This window comes from Gallinula chloropus (genome assembly GCF_964237585.1).
Source record: "Gallinula chloropus genome assembly, chromosome: 12".
NCBI classification, from domain to species: domain Eukaryota; kingdom Metazoa; phylum Chordata; class Aves; order Gruiformes; family Rallidae; genus Gallinula; species Gallinula chloropus.
In genome coordinates this window covers 10737824-10757463 of record NC_140097.1, presented here as the reverse complement: position 1 = coordinate 10757463, position 19640 = coordinate 10737824, and the positions used below count along the sequence as shown (strand labels likewise).

Here is a 19640-nt window from a genome sequence, read left to right as displayed (position 1 = left end):
TTTATAGCTCTTTCCAGAAACCAAACCTTCACTATAAATCAGCACAGCGTATTACCTGCTCAGCTTCATATATGCACATGTGTTTCCTTGACTTGTTAATAAAAGCTATTTTGCCTTATTAGAAAAGCTAACTCCACATTTTCTTCCTGAACCTTTTCAGAAATAGACTAAAAGCATAAGAAAACATCTTCCACCTCTTTATTCTCTTCCCATAATGGAACAAATATATTATCATACTTAAAATACACTCTGAAACTGTGATTTTAATATACTTTATTGAAAAAGTACACAGTTTAAATTGTTTTCAATGGGACAAAGCAATGGTCACCTCTATCTACCAAGTCCTTTTTTGATGAATCATGACTATCATATGCCATATTCACATCTGCATGACTTGCAAAGTAAAAAGATAAATCTTTTTTCAACATATCTTTAAGAATTTATATCACCGACAGTTTAAAATCATGAAATGCTGATGCTCTGACTATATTTCATGTCCTTTATGTTGCACCATTTCCCAGTTCACAGTTTATCCATGAATTAGCATGCCAATTGAACACATCAGTCAATGTCACCTTGAGAAAACCGTCAATAGCAGAGGAAGAAGAAGAGGAGGTTTAGCACTAAGGCCTGAGACGCCACCACATTCTCGCGCATTTTCCTGAGTGGGGAAAAAACAAAACAAAACAAACAAAAAGGAAAATAAAAACAAGCCATTACACTCCATCATTATTTACCAAACTACATAAAGCAGAAGGGGATCCATGCAAACAACAGAATCCATTAACTAAATACACTCAGGAAGTAACACAGGTACACATTTTCTTTTGAACAAGTTTAGACTGTAGACTGAAAGTGAGCATGATCAATAAGCATTACACCATCGTCTCCATGTCATATTATGTCTCTCATTCTACATGCTATTACACCATCCAGAATAAAATGGATGTCTCTGATCATGTGCTATACATCCCACTGTAATCTCAGTGTCTATCAGATCTCCTTGGTACTCTACAAATAAGTGCTATGCAGAACAGAGAGCAGTAAGCATGTGCAGTGATCCCTCCCAAACAGTACTTGCGTAAGCATAATGACTACAGCATGCAGCTGAGATACTGAAGCTAGTTACTGAAAAAACATTAACAGCACAAAGCTCCCAACCATCTCTAATGAGGAATCTTGTGGTCAATGCTTGAGCCAGAGTAAGCTCTCAGATATTCCTGGCTGCCAGGCTGTGCTCACATCCTAGCATGCTCTCTTGTATGATACAAAACAGTCTACAAAAGCAGCAAGACAAGACATTGTCTACACAAGTACTAAAAATATTTGCAGCACTTGAGTGTCACTCCCCCTACGACTGTGTTCTCAGTGTGCAGAATATTTCTCGGTTTTTCATCTTAGCAGATGAAAAGAAAGGAAAAGTAGGTAGAAACTTACTTCAGGGTGAAATCCATGACAAGACTCTGGGCGTCTTCTTATCTTCTGAGATTTTAGACGTTCACATTTAAGGGATTCATTATGTACAAGGTAGTTAAGAAGAGATCTTTTGAGTACTGCATTTTAATGTCCTGGGTTTATGTGAGTATTTTGAAATTAATATGGTATAAATAATGAAAATCCTTCCGTTCCTTCCTTCTTCTCCCTCAGAAACCTGATTCTCTATGGGTGGTCAACACAAGAAAAAGAAGGTAATTCTACTGCTTTCTCCTCACTCACCCATAGTTTGGACAGTATCATTTGCACTTCTACTGCTAACCTGTCTCTCTATAAGTCTGCCATAAAAGCACACTACAGGCTATTTTTGATAAATCCCATTTTATATGAGAAAAAAAAAACAACCTGAATGGCACAAAATAAAAAGTGGGGCAACTGAAAATCAAGTGATGTATTTACTTTGCTACATTTTTATATTTTTGGAAATCAGGATTCTGAAACCTTTTCAATACACCAGTCCAACCCTAAAATAGATATCTATCTTGTAAGGAGTTTTATGAGTTCCAATATCAGGAACTTCATTCTTATAAGAAAATTACAGACGTGGGACTTGATTTGAAAGACCTAAAGATGACCAGCTATCTGAAGATGACCATGACTTTATGATACTTAAAAATGCACATAAGTGTGGCTGCTTAAACTGTATTGGCTGTTCAAAAAAAAAACAAACGTGAATTCTCCTTGGATATAAGCAAAGCATTCTCAGCTGGCTTAATTTCAAGCAGCCCCAGCACTTTATATGGGTAGTGATGCATTCTTGTCATGTAATGCAAGTTTGACATAAGAAATTTTTCAATGTTCGCATCTTGAATCTTTCTGACAGCTTTGTAAATAAAAAGGATATATCTTATTTCTATAGGTGCCATGGTAATTGGTGGGATAGAATCACAGAAGCATTCATTATCTACTACCACCATGAAGAGATTGCTGCTTGGGATTTGCTGGATAACAAAAGACCTGCAAATTAAAAAGAAATCAAATAAAAGTGAAATTATCTGTATTTGTGAGCAACAGATTTTGTTTGGTTTTTAACTTGTCAACAGCACTTGTATCTATAGTATCAAATATCATTGACAATAAGTCATACTATATCTGCACACCTTGTACAAGTAGAGGGCCCATGTTCACCCCATGTGGTAATCAATTTTGAGGTGTACTTGATGCTGAGAGGTACACAGTGGTACACAGGTCCACACTGTGAGAGGTACACAAAATGGATATGCTTATCCTGCTGATACATTAATGCTGAGACTGGGACACAAGTGAATTACCAAGGAGTTTGTCAGATTTTTTCTTCTTGAGGTTTCGATAGGGAATCCCTGTTCTGTGATGAACACCTGGCTGTGAATTTATGACCCAGAATTTTTACACATGAAATCAATCCACAAAAATAATGAAGGTTCTTCGGCAGCCACACAGCGATAACTCACGGTCCCAAACTTTAGCCTCTACAATCACATTAAGGCCTTTATTCACTCTGGGTCTTGCTTGAAGCAACATGAACTACTGAGAAAGATCTTGCTTTCATCTGTTCTCTTGAGAGTCATTTTATTACTGAGCCAACAAAACAGAGATTAAGCCTCAAAATCTTCCCTAAGTGAGGAGATTTATTTTAGAATAATGACAACTATATGGTGCAAATATGGTGATAACTCTGCACCACATTGAAATGAAGACAAAGTAGGCAGTTCAAAAGGAGAGTGAGAAATAAAGATGTTGCTTGTAAGAAGGAAAGCACCCAGAGGAGACCAGGGTAGGATCCTGCGGGCGCTATTCAGTGATCCACGTAGTTACAATGAGCTGAACCCTTAAGCACATACCAAAGAGAAAATGGGGAGAAGGCAGAGCCAGACAGGCACTGCTTAGCTTTCTCTTTGAAATTCAGGACATAATACAAAGAAAGGCTTTAAGGCTCAGACCTGATTATTGATAAATTTTTAAAAACAATCCATCCAAATTTATGTATCTTATCAACAGAATATCTGCCGTGTCGAATGTCATTGAAACCTGGCAATTCCAGGAATTAGGTGCTTTGCTGTGTGGTATGCTGGTAAATGTAGAGAACATTAAGTGAGGGTTTGAGCACCAAGAAGATGTGGAGAGAGACATATTTTTCCTCAGACATCTTTATTTAAAATACATATTGTCTTACTAAAATAACCCCCTGCTTTTTCCAAAGATCACAGAAGATGAAATAGTGGAGGGGGCAGGGAATATTCAAACCCAGCTTCAGGAAAAAAAAAAGTTTGGAAAACTTACTATAAAAATGTTGCCAACGGAAAGATTAAACACTTTTCAGTATTTTTTAAACTTACTGAACCTCCATTAAAATTACACTTAGAGTGATCTGCAATATGTTAGCTTTATGTTTATACATGAAATATACATTTATGGCATAATGTAAAAGGCTGAACTTTATAAATGTACCTACCAAACAGCTGGAGCATGTAGCAAGACTGACATCATTGTAATAGAGCATCTGTGGCTTTGTGGATTTGTGTGTGGGAGAAATGGGGCCAATAAAAGGAAAAGAGGGAAAATCTTTAACAGACAATAACAGCAAAAGTGTACTGCATTAATTTCTCAAAACAGTTATGAATAAATTAAATTGTAAAGAACGGGGGAAAAAATATTAATTTTATTCCCAGAAATTGGCACAATTTGGATTTTGTGCAGTCTGAAACACATGTATGTATATTACCTTAAACTATCTTACAAAAGGACCTCAATGGCATAATGTGTTGTAACCATTAATTGGACACTAAATGATTAATTTCTCTTTTTGATGAGAAGGGAGTAATCACTCTTTGTTTGTACCTACCTGTGCCTGACACCATGTCCTTTTGTGATGGCCCCTTTTTGTGACCCCCAGGTGAATACTGAAGCCCATGAGAAAGAACATACCCTATAGCCAGGCTTAAAGATGCCATTTCATGAAATTTTATGCCATTCCCGCTTCTCTGGGATGGCATAAGGGCTGTACAGTATAGGCTAAAGCTTCCCCAAGGAAATGGGGAGGAGTCTATGTAAAAAAAAAAAAAAAAAAAAAAAAATTTGGGAACTTGTCCTATTACTTCACCAAGCTGGAAGGAGAAATGAATGTTTAACCCAGGAGAAAGTTTCCACTACAGAATTATAATGCTGAGTAAATTACTATAGGGCTTCTCTGACAAAATAGTCCAAACCTACAAAGGTCTGCAGGAATTAAGTGATACAGACAATTTTGCTAGTTCTGGTATTTTGGGGGATGCACTATATGCACACATTGATGGAAATGACAAATTTAAGGAACTGCAAAGGGAATATATTAAAGTCAAAAAAACTTTTCTACTCTAGGATTTTTATGATACATATCATCTAAGTACACTGGGTCAGTTTATAAACCTGTTAGATTATTACTGTTTGGTAATCTTTTTATCTATTTTAGTTGCTGGAGAAGTGTCTACCCTTATATTGACTGCCACAGAACATGGCATTTTCAGCTAAACAGCCAGAAAAAGAGAAACTGTTGGCTCACTGTGGCATTTTTTTTCCATTGTACATAATTATACCTTAACTAATATCTTGCAAAGACTAGCTTCTCATCCACCATACAAAAGATAAGTTAAAAAGAAAAAATCTTCCACAAGCAGTAAACGAGTACTTTCCCTTTCACAATTCTCAAACATAATCTTGAAATTTCAAAAGCAAGTGCATGACCTCACAAGTTACTGACTGTGAGGTAACAGGTAAAGGATAACAGTAACTGAAGACAGATAATTGAAGACAGAGGGTGAGTTGAGCAAGTAATTAAGGACAAAATAAAGTACGTCCAATTTAGCTTTTTTTTCTGTTAATGTGCACAAGCAAATTATCATACTTTCAGCTGCTGTAATTTAAGATCTTTTCACAGTCATGAAGTATTCTTACTCTCACTAGATCAATGGCAAAGAAGTTTCTGCCAGTCACAACCACTGCAGTTGCTCTGTGACTATTCTGTAATTCACACGGTACTGCCTCCATGCCCAGGCTGGATAAAGCCCACAATCGTCCCAGCAGCAGGTCATCGCTTTGAGTTTAACCTTCAGTTTCCATGGTGACATGCACATGCAACTTTGAAATTCATTTTGAGTGAGTGTTCATGCCACTAAGTCCCAGCAACCAAACACTTGCAGAAAACAAAAGGTGCATAAACACAGCCAGAACAAAGTCTTTAAGTACTGAAATATTGCACCAAAACGTTTCATTGAGTACACCAAGATTCAGCTGCAAGGGAGGAAAACCTGTAGGAAAACAGCTTCCATGGCTGTGGAGGGAAATAAAGAAAGTTGCTGACACAGTAACGAAAACAGTTGTGTCTTTTAAGCGAGCTGCACTGTGAGACTCTAAAGTTTCTATCACAAAAAGCATTTCTGAGCACCTGCTGGCTTAGGCTGTCATTTGTGTCACCAGCAATATGGGAGCCAAATCTCAGAGACAGAGTAAGGGGTTTTATTGAGCCCTATTGCTGGTTTAACAATCAAAAGAAAGTCCGTGTTTAATAGCCTGTGTTTATTATTTATGGAAAATGTTTCTCATTTAAAGGGTAATGCTTTTTTTTGCATTATGTAATGTAAACCTTTTGAACCTTTTCTCCTTTACACCACTATCATTGCCACCATTTCATAGGGTCAGCACATTAAAAGCTTTGCATATGTCTCCACACATAAAATGGAATAAACTGTTGGGGTTCCTGTTATGCTGAAGCCATCCTGAGTCAATAAGAACCTTATTAATAATTTCTCCTCCATCTTTCATCTACTGAGGAACTAGTTTGGTTTATTTGATGTGCATGTTCAGAGGCTTAAAAGAGACCTGAACACAAACTGCTTCTTCCCTTTGCAGGGAAGGTGAGGAAGAAAGAAATTTAATACTTGAAAGGGTTAGAGAGAGGAGGAGGAAATCTAGGCATGCCAAACTATTTTGTTAGTGAAGAAAAAATAAGAACAGACAGTAAGTCTGCAAGAAAGTCTGTATTTTGAGTCAGAGCATTGCACAACACTTTTTTCATGTTGCACACGCTTTATCTGTTTCTAACTTGTTTTTGCATTGGCTCATAAAAATATATCTGCACAAATGTAATTAGTTTTTTTTTAAGAAAAAACAACAACACCCCCCCCCAAAACTGCTTCATGTTTTACTTCAGAATAGTAATTATTTGCTAAAAATGCAACTATTTATTAGCCTGTTCCTCATTTCCTTTCATTCCTGTTAGCAATGAAAGAGGAAAAGACTTAGAATTCACATACTGCTGGATTTGTAATTCTATTTGATGAAGACACGCTTGTGAAGGCATGATAAGAAATATATGGTGGTTACATGACTCTTCCCACAGAGAACCAGTTCTTTCTAATTTCTGAAGATAGCCTAGAATTAGGAAAGAATTAGGAAATAGGTCTGTAATACAAATCTTGTAGGGCAGTCACACCAGCTGCCTTTACACATGTAACTCAGGCTCCTACGTGAGAAGGGTAATTCTCTCCCTCTCTGAACTCAGTACCTGCACAGACACAGACAACTCAAGGATAATTCAGAGCAAAGCTCGGCTTTGGTGATCTGAAGCATCCTCTGCAGGAGGTTCTTTCTCTCTCTCTCCCTCTTTAATGGCTGAACGCTGATCCTGCAGAGAAATGCATCTGAGCCGGGTGAAGTGTGGTGACTAAAGCTAGGTCCAGACTACACCACCTGTTCTAAAGAAGCCAGCACACTACATTCAAACCTCTTTTTTGTGGGGTTTTTTCCAATTTGAATCACTTCCATCTGCTTATGTATCTAAAAGTTCTCACACAGTAATATTACATATTATATTGCTAGAGTAATTTCTTCCACAAACTGTTTTAAAAAGACGAAACGACCACTTAATTTCAAAAATGTTAGCTCTTTTTCTTATAAGAATGACTTTTCCTATAAGGAGAAAAAATTAGAAGATATCCTCAGGTATATCAGAGGAGTAAGGACTGAGCTGTCACTACCCTTGCTGCACTGCCATCTTTCCACACCAGATGCTGCTTCCTCTGAACCTCAGAGGTGACAAAGTATCAGTAAGGCAACTGGGAGAAGGACAAGCCACCCTGGGAAGGGGGAGATGTTCCAAAAGAGGGGGAAAGGGCAAGGATAATAGGACAAGCAGTGTCAGTGTCCTGTGGGAAAGGGACAGAGGGAAAAAGGTTATTAGTTGCTGCAGCAGTGCCTTTGTTGTCTGTTATTTGTCCCCTTAGGGATTTTGGACCACCTCCCACATTGGTGAGAACAGGCACAGCAGCAACAAGCACAGCTAGACTCTCTTTTCTTCCTGGCTGCTGTAGTCATGAGGCTGCTATATTTCCCCAAGTAAGAAGACCAGTTCACTGGCAAACTTGAAGATCCCACCATTCTGTAAGTGGCTCATTTCCTTGCTTAATGTAGGTCATTGCTTCAGTACAACTACCGGAATCATAAGGTGCAGAATTTTTATGTGGAAGGCTTAACATCTTGGCCCTGAAGTACTGTGGGCTTCAACTTTCCTCTCCTAACACAGCTGGATCCATAACAGGCAAAGCTACCGTATTTCCATTTCAAACATGCAAGAGATGTGTCTTGTCCTGCTAAGCAAACTTAACCTTTAAGTCGTTTACTCTCTACTGTTTGACTGTAACATCTGCTATTAAAGGAAATCAATATTACTGTTAAACAGCTTAGTCTCTGTATTTCCATGCAGGAGAAAGAATCCATTTTCCTGTTCACAGGACAGTTTTGGACAGGATATAAACTGAACACAGACCTGAGGTTTCCCTACCAATAAGCAGGCTCTTACATAGCCCCACACAAACCCAACTGCAACAAAACGTGTTGAATGCAGCAGATTTTGTATGGGCCAGAGACCCGTAGAGAGTACACAGTCATATTAGACCACTGAGACCAGGGATCCCAAATATTGGTCACTTGCACTGAACTTTATTCCTTTTCCTGGCCTACAAGCATATGCTGTTAGTAGCTGCTGGCCAGTGACACAGCTCCATGACTTGTTGAAGCAACAAAGAATGGAAATAAAGCCCCTAAGAAATTCAGAAATCTCAGAAATCTCAGATTTTCAGATCTATTTCCCCTTCTTTCTTCAGACAGACATAAAGCTTGCAAAGTGTTTGAGGGAACAAAATTAATGACAAGCAGCACAGAACTCCAAATGTACTTACAGTATAAGGCTACACTTAAGGAACCAAAAAAGCTAGAGAAAATGTCTTCCCATTATCATAGAGAACGGAAGATATTTATTTGCAATTTAAGGATGATTTGAGCACAGCACCAACACTGAAAGCAATTCAACTTAAACACAATCATGTGTTTCTAGTTAAAACTCAATTAATTCTTGTTTTCTCAGAAATACTGCACCATCGTGCTTTGTATTAAACCACAAGTAACAATTAGTGATCTGTATGTTGCATTTTACAAACTATATATTTTTTAATTTTACTAAATATGCTGCTATATATCTGTGCTTATGACAAGAGATGCTATGCAGTAGAGTATGTGGTCATGATAAAGTCATGACTTAGGAGAGATCTTAATCCTATAAATATTTAAATGGCTGTTCAGGTTGATTTTTAATTTCACGTTCAGGAGCTTTATCAGCCTGGTTCAAGAGGGGGAAAAAGTCCCTAAAAATGTAGTTTTAATTTGTTTCTCTAAAGACCATAGAAACATTTTAATACAATTGTTTGAATTTAGTGTGATGAATGGGGGAATTACATCCAAATTATGACTAGATTATCATGTAATTTTTGTGTTAGCATAAGTCACTCCTGCACGTATATAATCGTATCAAACATTTTTAGGATGCAATAGAAAGATCTCTTAGTTACCAGTTGTTTTGCCTGTGCAGATGAACCCTAAAAAGCATGAAAGAATTTTACTGTGAATAGTTTGAGTGGAAATAAACTGAGGGCAAGATTTTCAAATTGGCAACCTAAAGACATTCACAAAGATGTGGAAAAAGTAGTTTGAATTTCCACGGTACTCAGCTTGGATAGCCCCACTGGGCACTGTGATGCTCGAGCATTTCTGTGAATTCAGCCACTTCCCTGCAGGCCTTTCAGCATATTTTTTGAGCGGGAACCTGCATTAATGAAGTTTGAGGATTTTGGATTGAGATTAGTCATTACTTTGGGATTACATTTCAAACCTGTCAAATTCGATCTTTCCTATTTTTTAGAGAAAGAAAAAACATTACAAGCACCAGGGTACAGTAAATGGAAAATATCGTGCATGCTGCACTCAAATATGTGTTACTCACATAGCTGTTGGTTGCAAACGTTCAACCCTAATGGTTTGGAACAAACTTTAAGCATTCAACTGAAGTGCAGATATCCGCTGTGCTGTTTCCCAACTCCTATCATGCGCTTTCCAGGCTGCTGGCTGCAGTTCCAACCCACATTTCTCTCACTTATCACATTTTTTAAATGAATGAATGAAATGTTTATATCATGTCAAATTGGGCTACTTGGGTTTTTTGAAATAAATTACGATAGAGAATGGAATATCTTTAATGCAATTTATAAAAATAACATATATGCCAATAACAACATTTTTGAGAATTGGAGCAGTTAAAATCTACGGAAAAAAGCAGCTAGTGGTTCTCTCAGACAAAAAGAAAAAGATAAACTCCATCCTGGGCCTGCAAGCTGACCCCATGCTAGCAAAACACTGCTACCACGTACAGCCTGACTGACTTCAGCACAATCTGGTGTCAGCGTAAACATACCTATGCAAGGCAAAGTTTAGAATCAAGGATTTAAATGAACAATATTATCCTCACCATTCCTGTGTCTGCTGTAGGCTTGCAACCCTGGAAAGCTGTGGCATGGTTTGAAACCACTTTATTTCAGCCAGAAACCTCCCTAAGTGCCATTCCTCTTGCATTATCAATCAGGGCAGATCACTAGGTTTAAAATGGACTTTCTCAAATAACTGATGCTCATGTACGAGTACATTACCAACTGCATATTAGAAATGTTACAAATATCCAAAACCTCTGACTGTACAGAATTCAGGATGAAAAAAGTGCTTTGTGTAATGAGGTATTTGTCAATGACCCTAAGCTATTTTAGCTGCCCACCCTTACGAAGGCGTAAGGTAACGGGCAGTTTCAGATCACTAGGTTTAAAATGGACTGTAAAATTTTTGCAAAGAAACCAAGATCAGAAGTCCTACAAACTTTAAATAGGAGTCAAGGTTCATACCCCCAAAGAAATCTGAGTGCAGCATAAGTGGGTCTCCATAAACAGAGTGGTAGACTGCTTTTAGACAGTGGCACCTGCTTAGCAGGATGATGATGGGGATGTCAGAGAAGTTATGTAGGCTGGAAAATGCAATTTTCCTATACCATGTGAGCCAACATGTTTTTAGCAGAGGTTTTTTAGCCCTACTTCAATAGCTCTGGTTTGTAATGAGAGATATCTCAGATACTGTTTTTAAAATATCAGAAGTTTTTCCTCAGTATGCTGTGCAAGGACGTTGTTAATTTATTTCTGTAAATATAAACTTTAGCAACAAGTCTGAATCTGAAAGAATTAAGTCATCTTTTCTATATCTAGTTAAAACTCTTTAATATATGTAATATATAAATGTTCCCTGCATGGCACTAAAAACTTAAGATTCGTGTCATTTTCCCAAATTAAAGACTATTAAATATCTATTAAGCTCTCAAATCTTTTATAAAGAGAAGTGCTAAATATGCAGATGCCCAAGTCATATTTGCATTGTTTTTCATCAATCTGTAACAGCAATTCTTCTCAAGAGTGCCTGGCTCTCAAAATTCACTTCAACAAATTCCAATTTTAATAAATTTTCCTATCCAAGACATCTTCAATTTATATATTTATATTACCAGTCAGCTCAACATTTTATGGCATTCGTACAACTTTTTAAAGCTCTTGTCATTACAAAACATCCTTTCATTTTGTCAGCTACTATCTATCATTTGGTTAGTATTTATACCTGCTTGTTTAAAACATAAAATTAACTTTTAGATAGTGGTAATATTTACATTTTACAGCACTACTGAGCTTAAATATGACCAGTGAATGGGTGGAGATCACCTCCTTCCCATGCGGAAGCTTTATGTATACATTTCTCAGGCAATTCAGCTCCGGGCTGATTTGGAAGACATAAGTAGGGAAGGGGGAGTTAAGAAAGAGCACATCTCATCCTACTTGTCAGGAAAAAACTACAGTGAAACTAATCACACCGGTAATACACTGAATTGCCAGGAAGCTGGCCCATGGATCTCAAAGATTTTACAGAATTTACAGATGGACACATGGTCAGTGCTATGAAGTCTCCTAAGGACAAAGTAGCACACATCCGCAAGGAAAGACACCTTTCCACACATTTCTATTCCTTCTATTGAGTCCCCCTCTTGTTTAATACATATTCCTTGCCATTAAAAATGGCCTTTGAAAAATATTGCTGGGGCCAGGATATTTTTTTTTAATTAAATATCCTTTTTCTCCTTTGATCAGCAGTGATGATTTCATATTTTTTAATGATTTTAAGCTTTTTAAATGGCAAGAACAATGCCAAGCATATCGAGAAAGAGAATCTGAATACAGATTTTCAGTTTTTTCAACTAGATAAACTCGGATGTTTTGGTTTTTTGGGAAAGACTGTGACATAGAAACCGAGGATAACAATAAAAACCTATTTTCACTGTAAGGTGGCATTCTGTGTTTAAGCAGCTAAAATACTCCTGAACACAAGAACACTAAAAAAAGGTTAGAAACAAAAGAGTAATATTGAAAATCTTTATCTTTTGAAAAACAACAACAATAAAAAAAGCAAACAACAAAACAAACACCCAAAACCTTTGAAAACTGCCCAAAGGATTGTTAAACTAACTGGCAGGCACAGACCTGCCCAGTAACTTATAGATTTCTTACTCTATTATTTCATATACCTATTTCCATAAATGAAAATAGTAATTTAGTGTGTTTTCTGAACTGCTCATTCAAAATGCACATTATCAAAGGGTAGAGTTAAATAACCTATACAGTGACTTTAAATTGCACCTGCATGACAAACATTATAATCACTGTTGCCTTTGGAGTGAAAAGGAAGTTACTCAGCATACAATTGGAGATGTGTGGGTAAGACACAATATAGAATTTTAAACTAAGCATCAAGACCTTTAATAACAATTATAGCAGTTTAAATTGCATAATATGATATTTTTTATGAGGAAAGAACAGGGTATCTGGAATTTTGGGGGTTTGGCTAACCTAAGTTTCTACCACTACTGCTGTTGCCACAAATATAAAGACTTTTTAACATTCGTAAGTATCCTGCAAGTCTGGAAGATCTCATTTTCAGGACAGAGGTGCAAGATGTAGACCAAGATTTTGATTCTTGAGACTTCAACAATTAACTACTAAGGTATGCAAAATACTGAATTTCCCTTGAAGATACCGCTTGACTTCCATGCAGACCCAAGCAAGCTCTCAGAGATTAAGATCTGTTCAACGTGGCCAAGACCAGCAGCGAGCAGTTTGACTCAACAAGGACATGGGTCAGAACCATTTATGTGCATGATATCACATGTGTACTTGGCATGGCAGCTGAAAAAGCAACCATGTGAAAACACAGTCTAAGCAAAGTTTGGTGAAACGTAGAGAACATTTGGTTTTCTTCAGGGTCCTATAAGAGAGATACCATAAAATAAATACAACCCAAAATGTCTTCTAGAAGTCTGACTATAATTTACTGCCCAAGCTACTCCAGGAAATCTACAGGGATATTCCAATGTACATACAGAGAGCTCCAAATGAGAAGAAATTGGCACTCAGTGCTTTGCTTGTTTTATGTGGAAGGCTGATTTGTTTAGAAGTATCCTAACTACATCTGAAAAGGCAAATGATTATTTATTTCATGGGATATTGAACTGTGTATTTATTTACACATTTTAAACACGATCAAGTACAGCAGTTTGGCAAGCTTCTGCTGAGAAAGAAATAAAGAAATATTTTAGCCAATGGTGGTATGTCTCAAGATTAAGTGGATTTTAAAAATTATTACCATTTTAATGTCTGCAGTTCATGCGAGTTCTGATACTAATATGCTCATGCCCTGAAATATTTGAATATAATTGTACTGTTTAGTGCCAAATAAGAGCATTCAGTGGACAAGTCTGAAATTTGTCATTATACATTCACATGAAGAGTTTGGTGTCATCCTGGACTGTAATTCCACTGCCATTTACCTCTTTTTTACTGACAATGAAGAACACAAAATGCCCAGTCTATAAGTAAACAAGAGAAGACATTTGATTACTGTTGATTCTCCCTGTTAAATAATTGTCTGTTTACAAAACTCCAAGGGGCCAAATATATAATACATGGGACAGTGGTTAATCAAATAAGTTGTTCCTTATTTAACAAGAAATTTACATAGGAGATACAACAAAACAAAGGGAAGACTTACATTCATCTTGTATAATTAAAACACATACGTAAGGTTTTCCCAGGGTTCAGATGACTGTAGCTGTTTCCCTAATGAAAATAGGGCTGTCTCATATTTATTTTTCTCTTTGTGTCTTCAGACTGTGCACAAGGAATCGACTGAGAGTAAACCAGTTTCTTTGGGTTTTTGCTATTGACCTTATGGACCCATGAGTGCTGCAATGAAAAGAGAAGGGGGCTTTGCTCCCTGGGTCACTGGAAGTAAGGCCAAATTTTTGGTCTGTATGCTAGTCTAGTATGTCATCACACATGAACAGGAGAGGTTAAAAGGGCAGATTTTTAAGCATTTGGCTGTGCAGCTGTTGCCTGATCTGTATACCCAGAGTTTCTACAGATGATCATGCAAATTAGCAGCTATGTAATCAAATAGTTCATTGCCATTTTGATATTTTAATATATATACACACTTAACATATAAATAAGTTGCTGTGCCATGAGATCTCTACCAGTGATCATAACACTTGAGTTAATGGTGAAATTAATGGTACCATCCCAAACTAAGGTAAATGAAAACATCCAAATTTTCATGCAAAACCAAGACTTGCAATTAGAGAAAACTTTGATTTGTTTGTTCTACAAGAAGATGAGTCGATATACTAAAGAGACGTGGTAACTTTCCCTGGTCAATTATCACAACAGCCATCATCCTTTCTCATTTATAACAACAACTTTGTCTTTCTAAGGATGCTTTCCTTAGACATTTTTAGAACTTTTAAAGTATCAGCAGTTAAACTTTGCAATGCTGAGATCACCAGAAAGCAAAAACTGGTACCATAACCAGTGAGACTGGCAGAGGAACTTTGGTTTACATGCTTACTCGTATTAAAAATTGGCTGTCATGTTGGGGCAGTAGCCCAAGCAGCATGCAGATGCTTACTTAGCCAAAGACTTCAAATTTAATATTTAATCAAAAACACGTCTCTGAGCAGCTCAGCACCCTTAAAAGCAATACTAAGTGGGACTGGCATTAGCCTAGCTCTGACTCAACAGAAAGAGTGCCAGTCAACATTGATAAAGAAAAACCATTTCTTTTTAGCAGTTAACGATTTCCAACACTGAAGCTACCTTAGAACACTCAACAGTCTATCTTCTGAGTTTTCAGGAGGAATGATTCCCTCCTCTCCCCTTTTTCTTTTTTAAAGTTTTTTTGCTATAAAAGGGAATAGTTTACTGGAAAATATGAAAGCATTTCAAATTTTTAAAAATATCCCAGTTTGTCTTCTTGACAAAACTTAGAAAATGTGGGTTGACTTGTTTTTGATTGCTGTTTAAATAACAGATTAATTTAATAATCATTGGGATATTGAATAACAACAAATTGTGGGGTGGGATAGCCAAACCCTGACCCTAATGACATTCTTATGTTAATTCTTATTTTCTTTTAGGCTCCTGCTTTCTTAATAAAACCTATATTTTTGAAAATTGTTTTTAAACATTGCAAATTATCCCAAAGTAGCATTTCTTTTTTGCTAGTAAGAGATAAGTTTACATATGGAGAATATATTTCATATGCCTGTATACATTTAGTGCCTGAATCCAAGTCTGCTTAAGTGTATAGGTGCCCTTCCGTTGATCGCTTAAGTTTTCAGAGATGGCTGAAAGGGTGAGCCTGCTATTTCCAAACTAATTAGCATGTAGCCATTTCCACTGTCTAATTTATTTGTGGGGATACTTTGTTTTAAACCATACCATGATTTAAAATTATAACTGGAAGTGTTTATAAGAATAAGGCTTAGTTTTCATAACTACAGCTGGTAACTGCTCTCCTTGGTAGCTGTGGAGTGCAAAGTGTTTCTGTAAGATCAGTAACAGCACACCCAGTATGGAATAGGACTGAGCCTCTGACTCTCACTGTGTGACCTTGTTGACTATGACTGTGACTTTGTTAGCAATAACACAGTATTTGTGCTCTAAAATACCTTATCTAAGTAACATTATATGGTTTCAATTAACATCAGTCATCGTTTTTACTTCTACTAAGAGACTGCTTTTAGTCTCAGACAAGGGCTCTATAGTAGTGCCTGCCACTGTAGGAACAGCCAGGGACTTGAACAAGTAACTCGTGACAAAAACTTTGTTACAGCAGAGTATTTGCACGACATTTGTTTGCAAACCTGTTCACAACACAATGACTTCTCCAGTCTCTTTCAAAAGGGTTTGCAACATCAGAGTGGGTGTATATTCAGTCAATTATTTACAAAGATCTTTTTCTAGTCGTAAAGAAGATTTGCAAGTATATGTCACAGATTAATCCATAACACAATGCAAGGAGGACACAGAAAATAATCCCAGTGACTCAAAGGAATCTCACTTGAGAACCCAGGATGCAACAGATGCCGTGCAGAATAACCACTGAACGTAGCGTCAGTTCAAGCCTCACTGCATATAAGGTTGAACCCTAATTTTGACTGATTGAGCCCATCATTCTTAAATTACAAGTATGAAGCAATACACTTGCTTGTAAAAATATTTATTGGTACTGAGGCCATGAAACAGAAAACTGGGTCAGAAGATGTAGGTCTACAAAGGACTTTGGGTCAAATTCCTTAGTTGTTCTGCGGCAAAGTGTCCTGGGTTATAACAAAAATATTTGGAATCCAATCCAGGCTGCAATCTTAGATGCAATTTGTAGATTGTTAATGACAGTGGGTAAATGGTATAACGAAGAACTTTCCCATGAGAATCTAATAGGTCTTCTGGATTATTTCTTTAGGTTTTGCCATTGCTTGTGGAGAAAAATAATGGGTGCCTTGAGATCAGTTTGTAACTTACAGGGTTTTCTTTTATTTTTTTGTTCCACTGTGGAACACAAAATGTTTTTCTATGAAAAAGATCTTAGTGCTTTATTTTTGAAATGCTATAATTTTCACTAAACTCAGTTTCCAACTCAGTGCTGTCCAAGTATTGCAGAATTGTGTTATTTTTGAAAGTTATTTCCTTTGACCTGAAGTTACCTACGATGGACTGAAATCTGCATTCCTTTGAGAAAACCTGGTCCTGTCAAATTAATTTTGTTTTCATGGAATAATGTCTGTTTGCAACATTTAAACTTGAGATGTATGATAACATTGCACAAATTCTCAGTAGTCTTTTGCTACATGATCGCTGCTTGATTTCTACAATGCTGGCATGAAGCACTCATAGCACTGTAACACACATTGTGTTTGATATGTCAAGTGGAAAAGTCACGGCTTGATTTTGTTGAGTTTGTACTTTTGAGGCAGTGGGACCTATTGTTACACTTGCAGGGTTCCCTAGGATCGATTTACAAAGCACTTTCATACTTCTGTCCCACAAAGACATATAAAACTAATTATTCATACTGGACATTGATGATTTCCTTATAATTAAAAGTCGGTCAGCAGCAAATTAAAAGTTAATATTAGCACTTAACATATATCTCCAGTGCACTTATTCCTATTTCCAGTATTAAAACAATGAAGATATCAAAGAGAAAAATTAGGAGCAAGTCCAGAAGTACACCTACTGACTTCAAAGAGAAGAAGTTTTCACTTTATTTGATAACTCCATATTGATTTAGTCTGGAAAAGGAGAGGTGTAACAGTTTTTCTTTGACTTACAAATTCTTCTTGACATTTATATGGATAGACAAACTATTGCTGTAAATACTAATCTCCTTTGCAATGATTACCTCTCAACCTAAAGGAAATCCAATGAAGAGTCTTACTGAAGTACAGAAATTTGCATAAATACCTATGCAATTCTTCAATTACAACGCACCATAACTACAGTAAAAATGTCACTGCACATAGGCACTAAATGCTGAGAAGAGACATTTTCAGTAAAAGGAGGAAAGCTAGACTGAAGTCTTTCTCTTTTAACCCTGCAAGGAACAACTTGCAGTAGCAATGGTAGAAGTGAAGAGGTTGCAGTACGGACATGTGAGATTTGTATCTCTTAAGGCAGTTTCCCAGCACTGAAAGTTTGGAGGATAGATTTAATCCTCTCCCATTCTTTCAGCCTAACAACTCTGAAAAGCAAACACCATTTAGCTTTCAAGTAAAACAACCAGGTCACCCATTATCACAAGGGCACTTCCAGACTATCCAGCAGGGTTTCACTCCTGTATAGGACAGCTACCAGCATTAACCTTTTTGTATCCCAATCTTTACAGAACATGCCTTAGAATGCTGCCTGTGTCCATGAAAAGTCTTAAAGCATTCACTATTCTTTGAAATTAGCATAAGTCTGTACTGGTTTTACATTATTTTTGGTAGAAAATAATAGGCACTGCTTTAATTTAAGAATATCAAACTTTTAAGTGACCCCTGTAATAAGAGAAATGACACCCTGACAGAGGTCGTTATGTAAGATAAAACATAACAGACTTGTACATTATTCAACACAACCTTGAATAACTCAGTTTTACTGCTTTGTCACAAACAGTTGTATAAAAAAATTGAAAGGGCTTACTTGAAACAGTCATCGCAAGCAATATTCCCCGTGGTCTCCTTTATAGTGCGTTCGGAAACAAAAGCTGGATATTCAGTATCACAGGGCTCTAGGGTTTGTTTCAACCTCTGCGCTATAGGCACAGGAAAAAATATCTTGATGTTAACATCGGAAGAACAGCACACAAAATTCTGAACAACATTGAGATGCTGTATTACAGAGCTCACAGAGAACGGAAATGTTACTCAGCTTCTGCCACCCTGTGAGATTTCCTAGGCAGTGCATAAAACTATTTTTTCAATTAAAAAAAAAAGTTTAGCCATGGAATGTAATTTTGTAAAACATAACTGTTACAGTAGTTACTCATGGTGTAGCAATTGCCAACATACTTTACATTTATGCACAAAGTTATATTCTTTCTCTGTAGATTAAACTTGTATTTACTGTCCTCCTTATTTCAGCGATGCTGTGCGTCACTATCATGCATGGGGGTTTACATTTATTTGATATCTAAATTGTGGTACATTTTACTGTAGCCCAAACACTTTTTTGGATTACACTTGGGAATCTTTGCAGAGTTTCATCAGTTAGAATAACTCTGTGTGCGGGGTGCAGATGTGTTAACTTTGCTCAGATCCAACACTTGTTATCTGCTACCCAAAATAGTAATAACTCAGACTCCTTAACATTTTTAATATGAACCCTTGCAGTGCAAGGGAAAAGAAAGTCTCACTATTTAAATCTTAGCAGTTGGGAAACTGAGGTATCAGGGAGCAATGAGGCTGGTTGAAGGTCAAACTACTGGACTCAGAACTGAAGGCAGCTTGTTGACTCTCACACATATGTATCTTCCGAGCAATGTCTGTCCTTCATTCCCTCTTTTTCCCTCCCCACCCCTTCATTCCTCCTTAACAGAGAGATACACTTGCACATCATCACAAATGTTAAGCCTATCTTAAACTAATTGTGAAGTGAGAAAACAAGACGAGGTATGACAAAAATAGATGACACTAAACAGACTCTTGGACTCAACAGATCTTCCATTCAAGATAATGTTTCAAAGCCAGTGGTGTATCTACTGCACAGTGTCAGGGGAATGACCAAACCTGCATTTGCAATCATGTGCTAGGACGTGCATTTCAGAACTGTTCATAATTTTTGTATATAATTAAAAAAATATTCCCCCAAATGCACAAGTCTCAAGGGAGGTTCTAAAGTTGGTCGGTA

At 36.9% G+C, this 19640-nt stretch overlaps 1 protein-coding gene across 1 annotated transcript in view; it reads right to left on the bottom strand.

The window, feature by feature from the left end:
- Positions 1 to 571: 571 nt before the first annotated feature.
- The window catches only part of CACNA2D3 (calcium voltage-gated channel auxiliary subunit alpha2delta 3), a gene marked incomplete at both ends in the record, with an annotated part of 428879 nt that continues 409810 nt past the window's right edge, over positions 572 to 19640 (bottom strand). The window contains 4 exons of the mRNA XM_084269585.1: positions 572 to 661; positions 1438 to 1520; positions 2339 to 2451; positions 18435 to 18546. Coding sequence (XP_084125711.1) covers positions 572 to 661; positions 1438 to 1520; positions 2339 to 2451; positions 18435 to 18546 — 398 coding nt within the window. The remainder of the gene's footprint in view (positions 662 to 1437; positions 1521 to 2338; positions 2452 to 18434; positions 18547 to 19640) is intronic.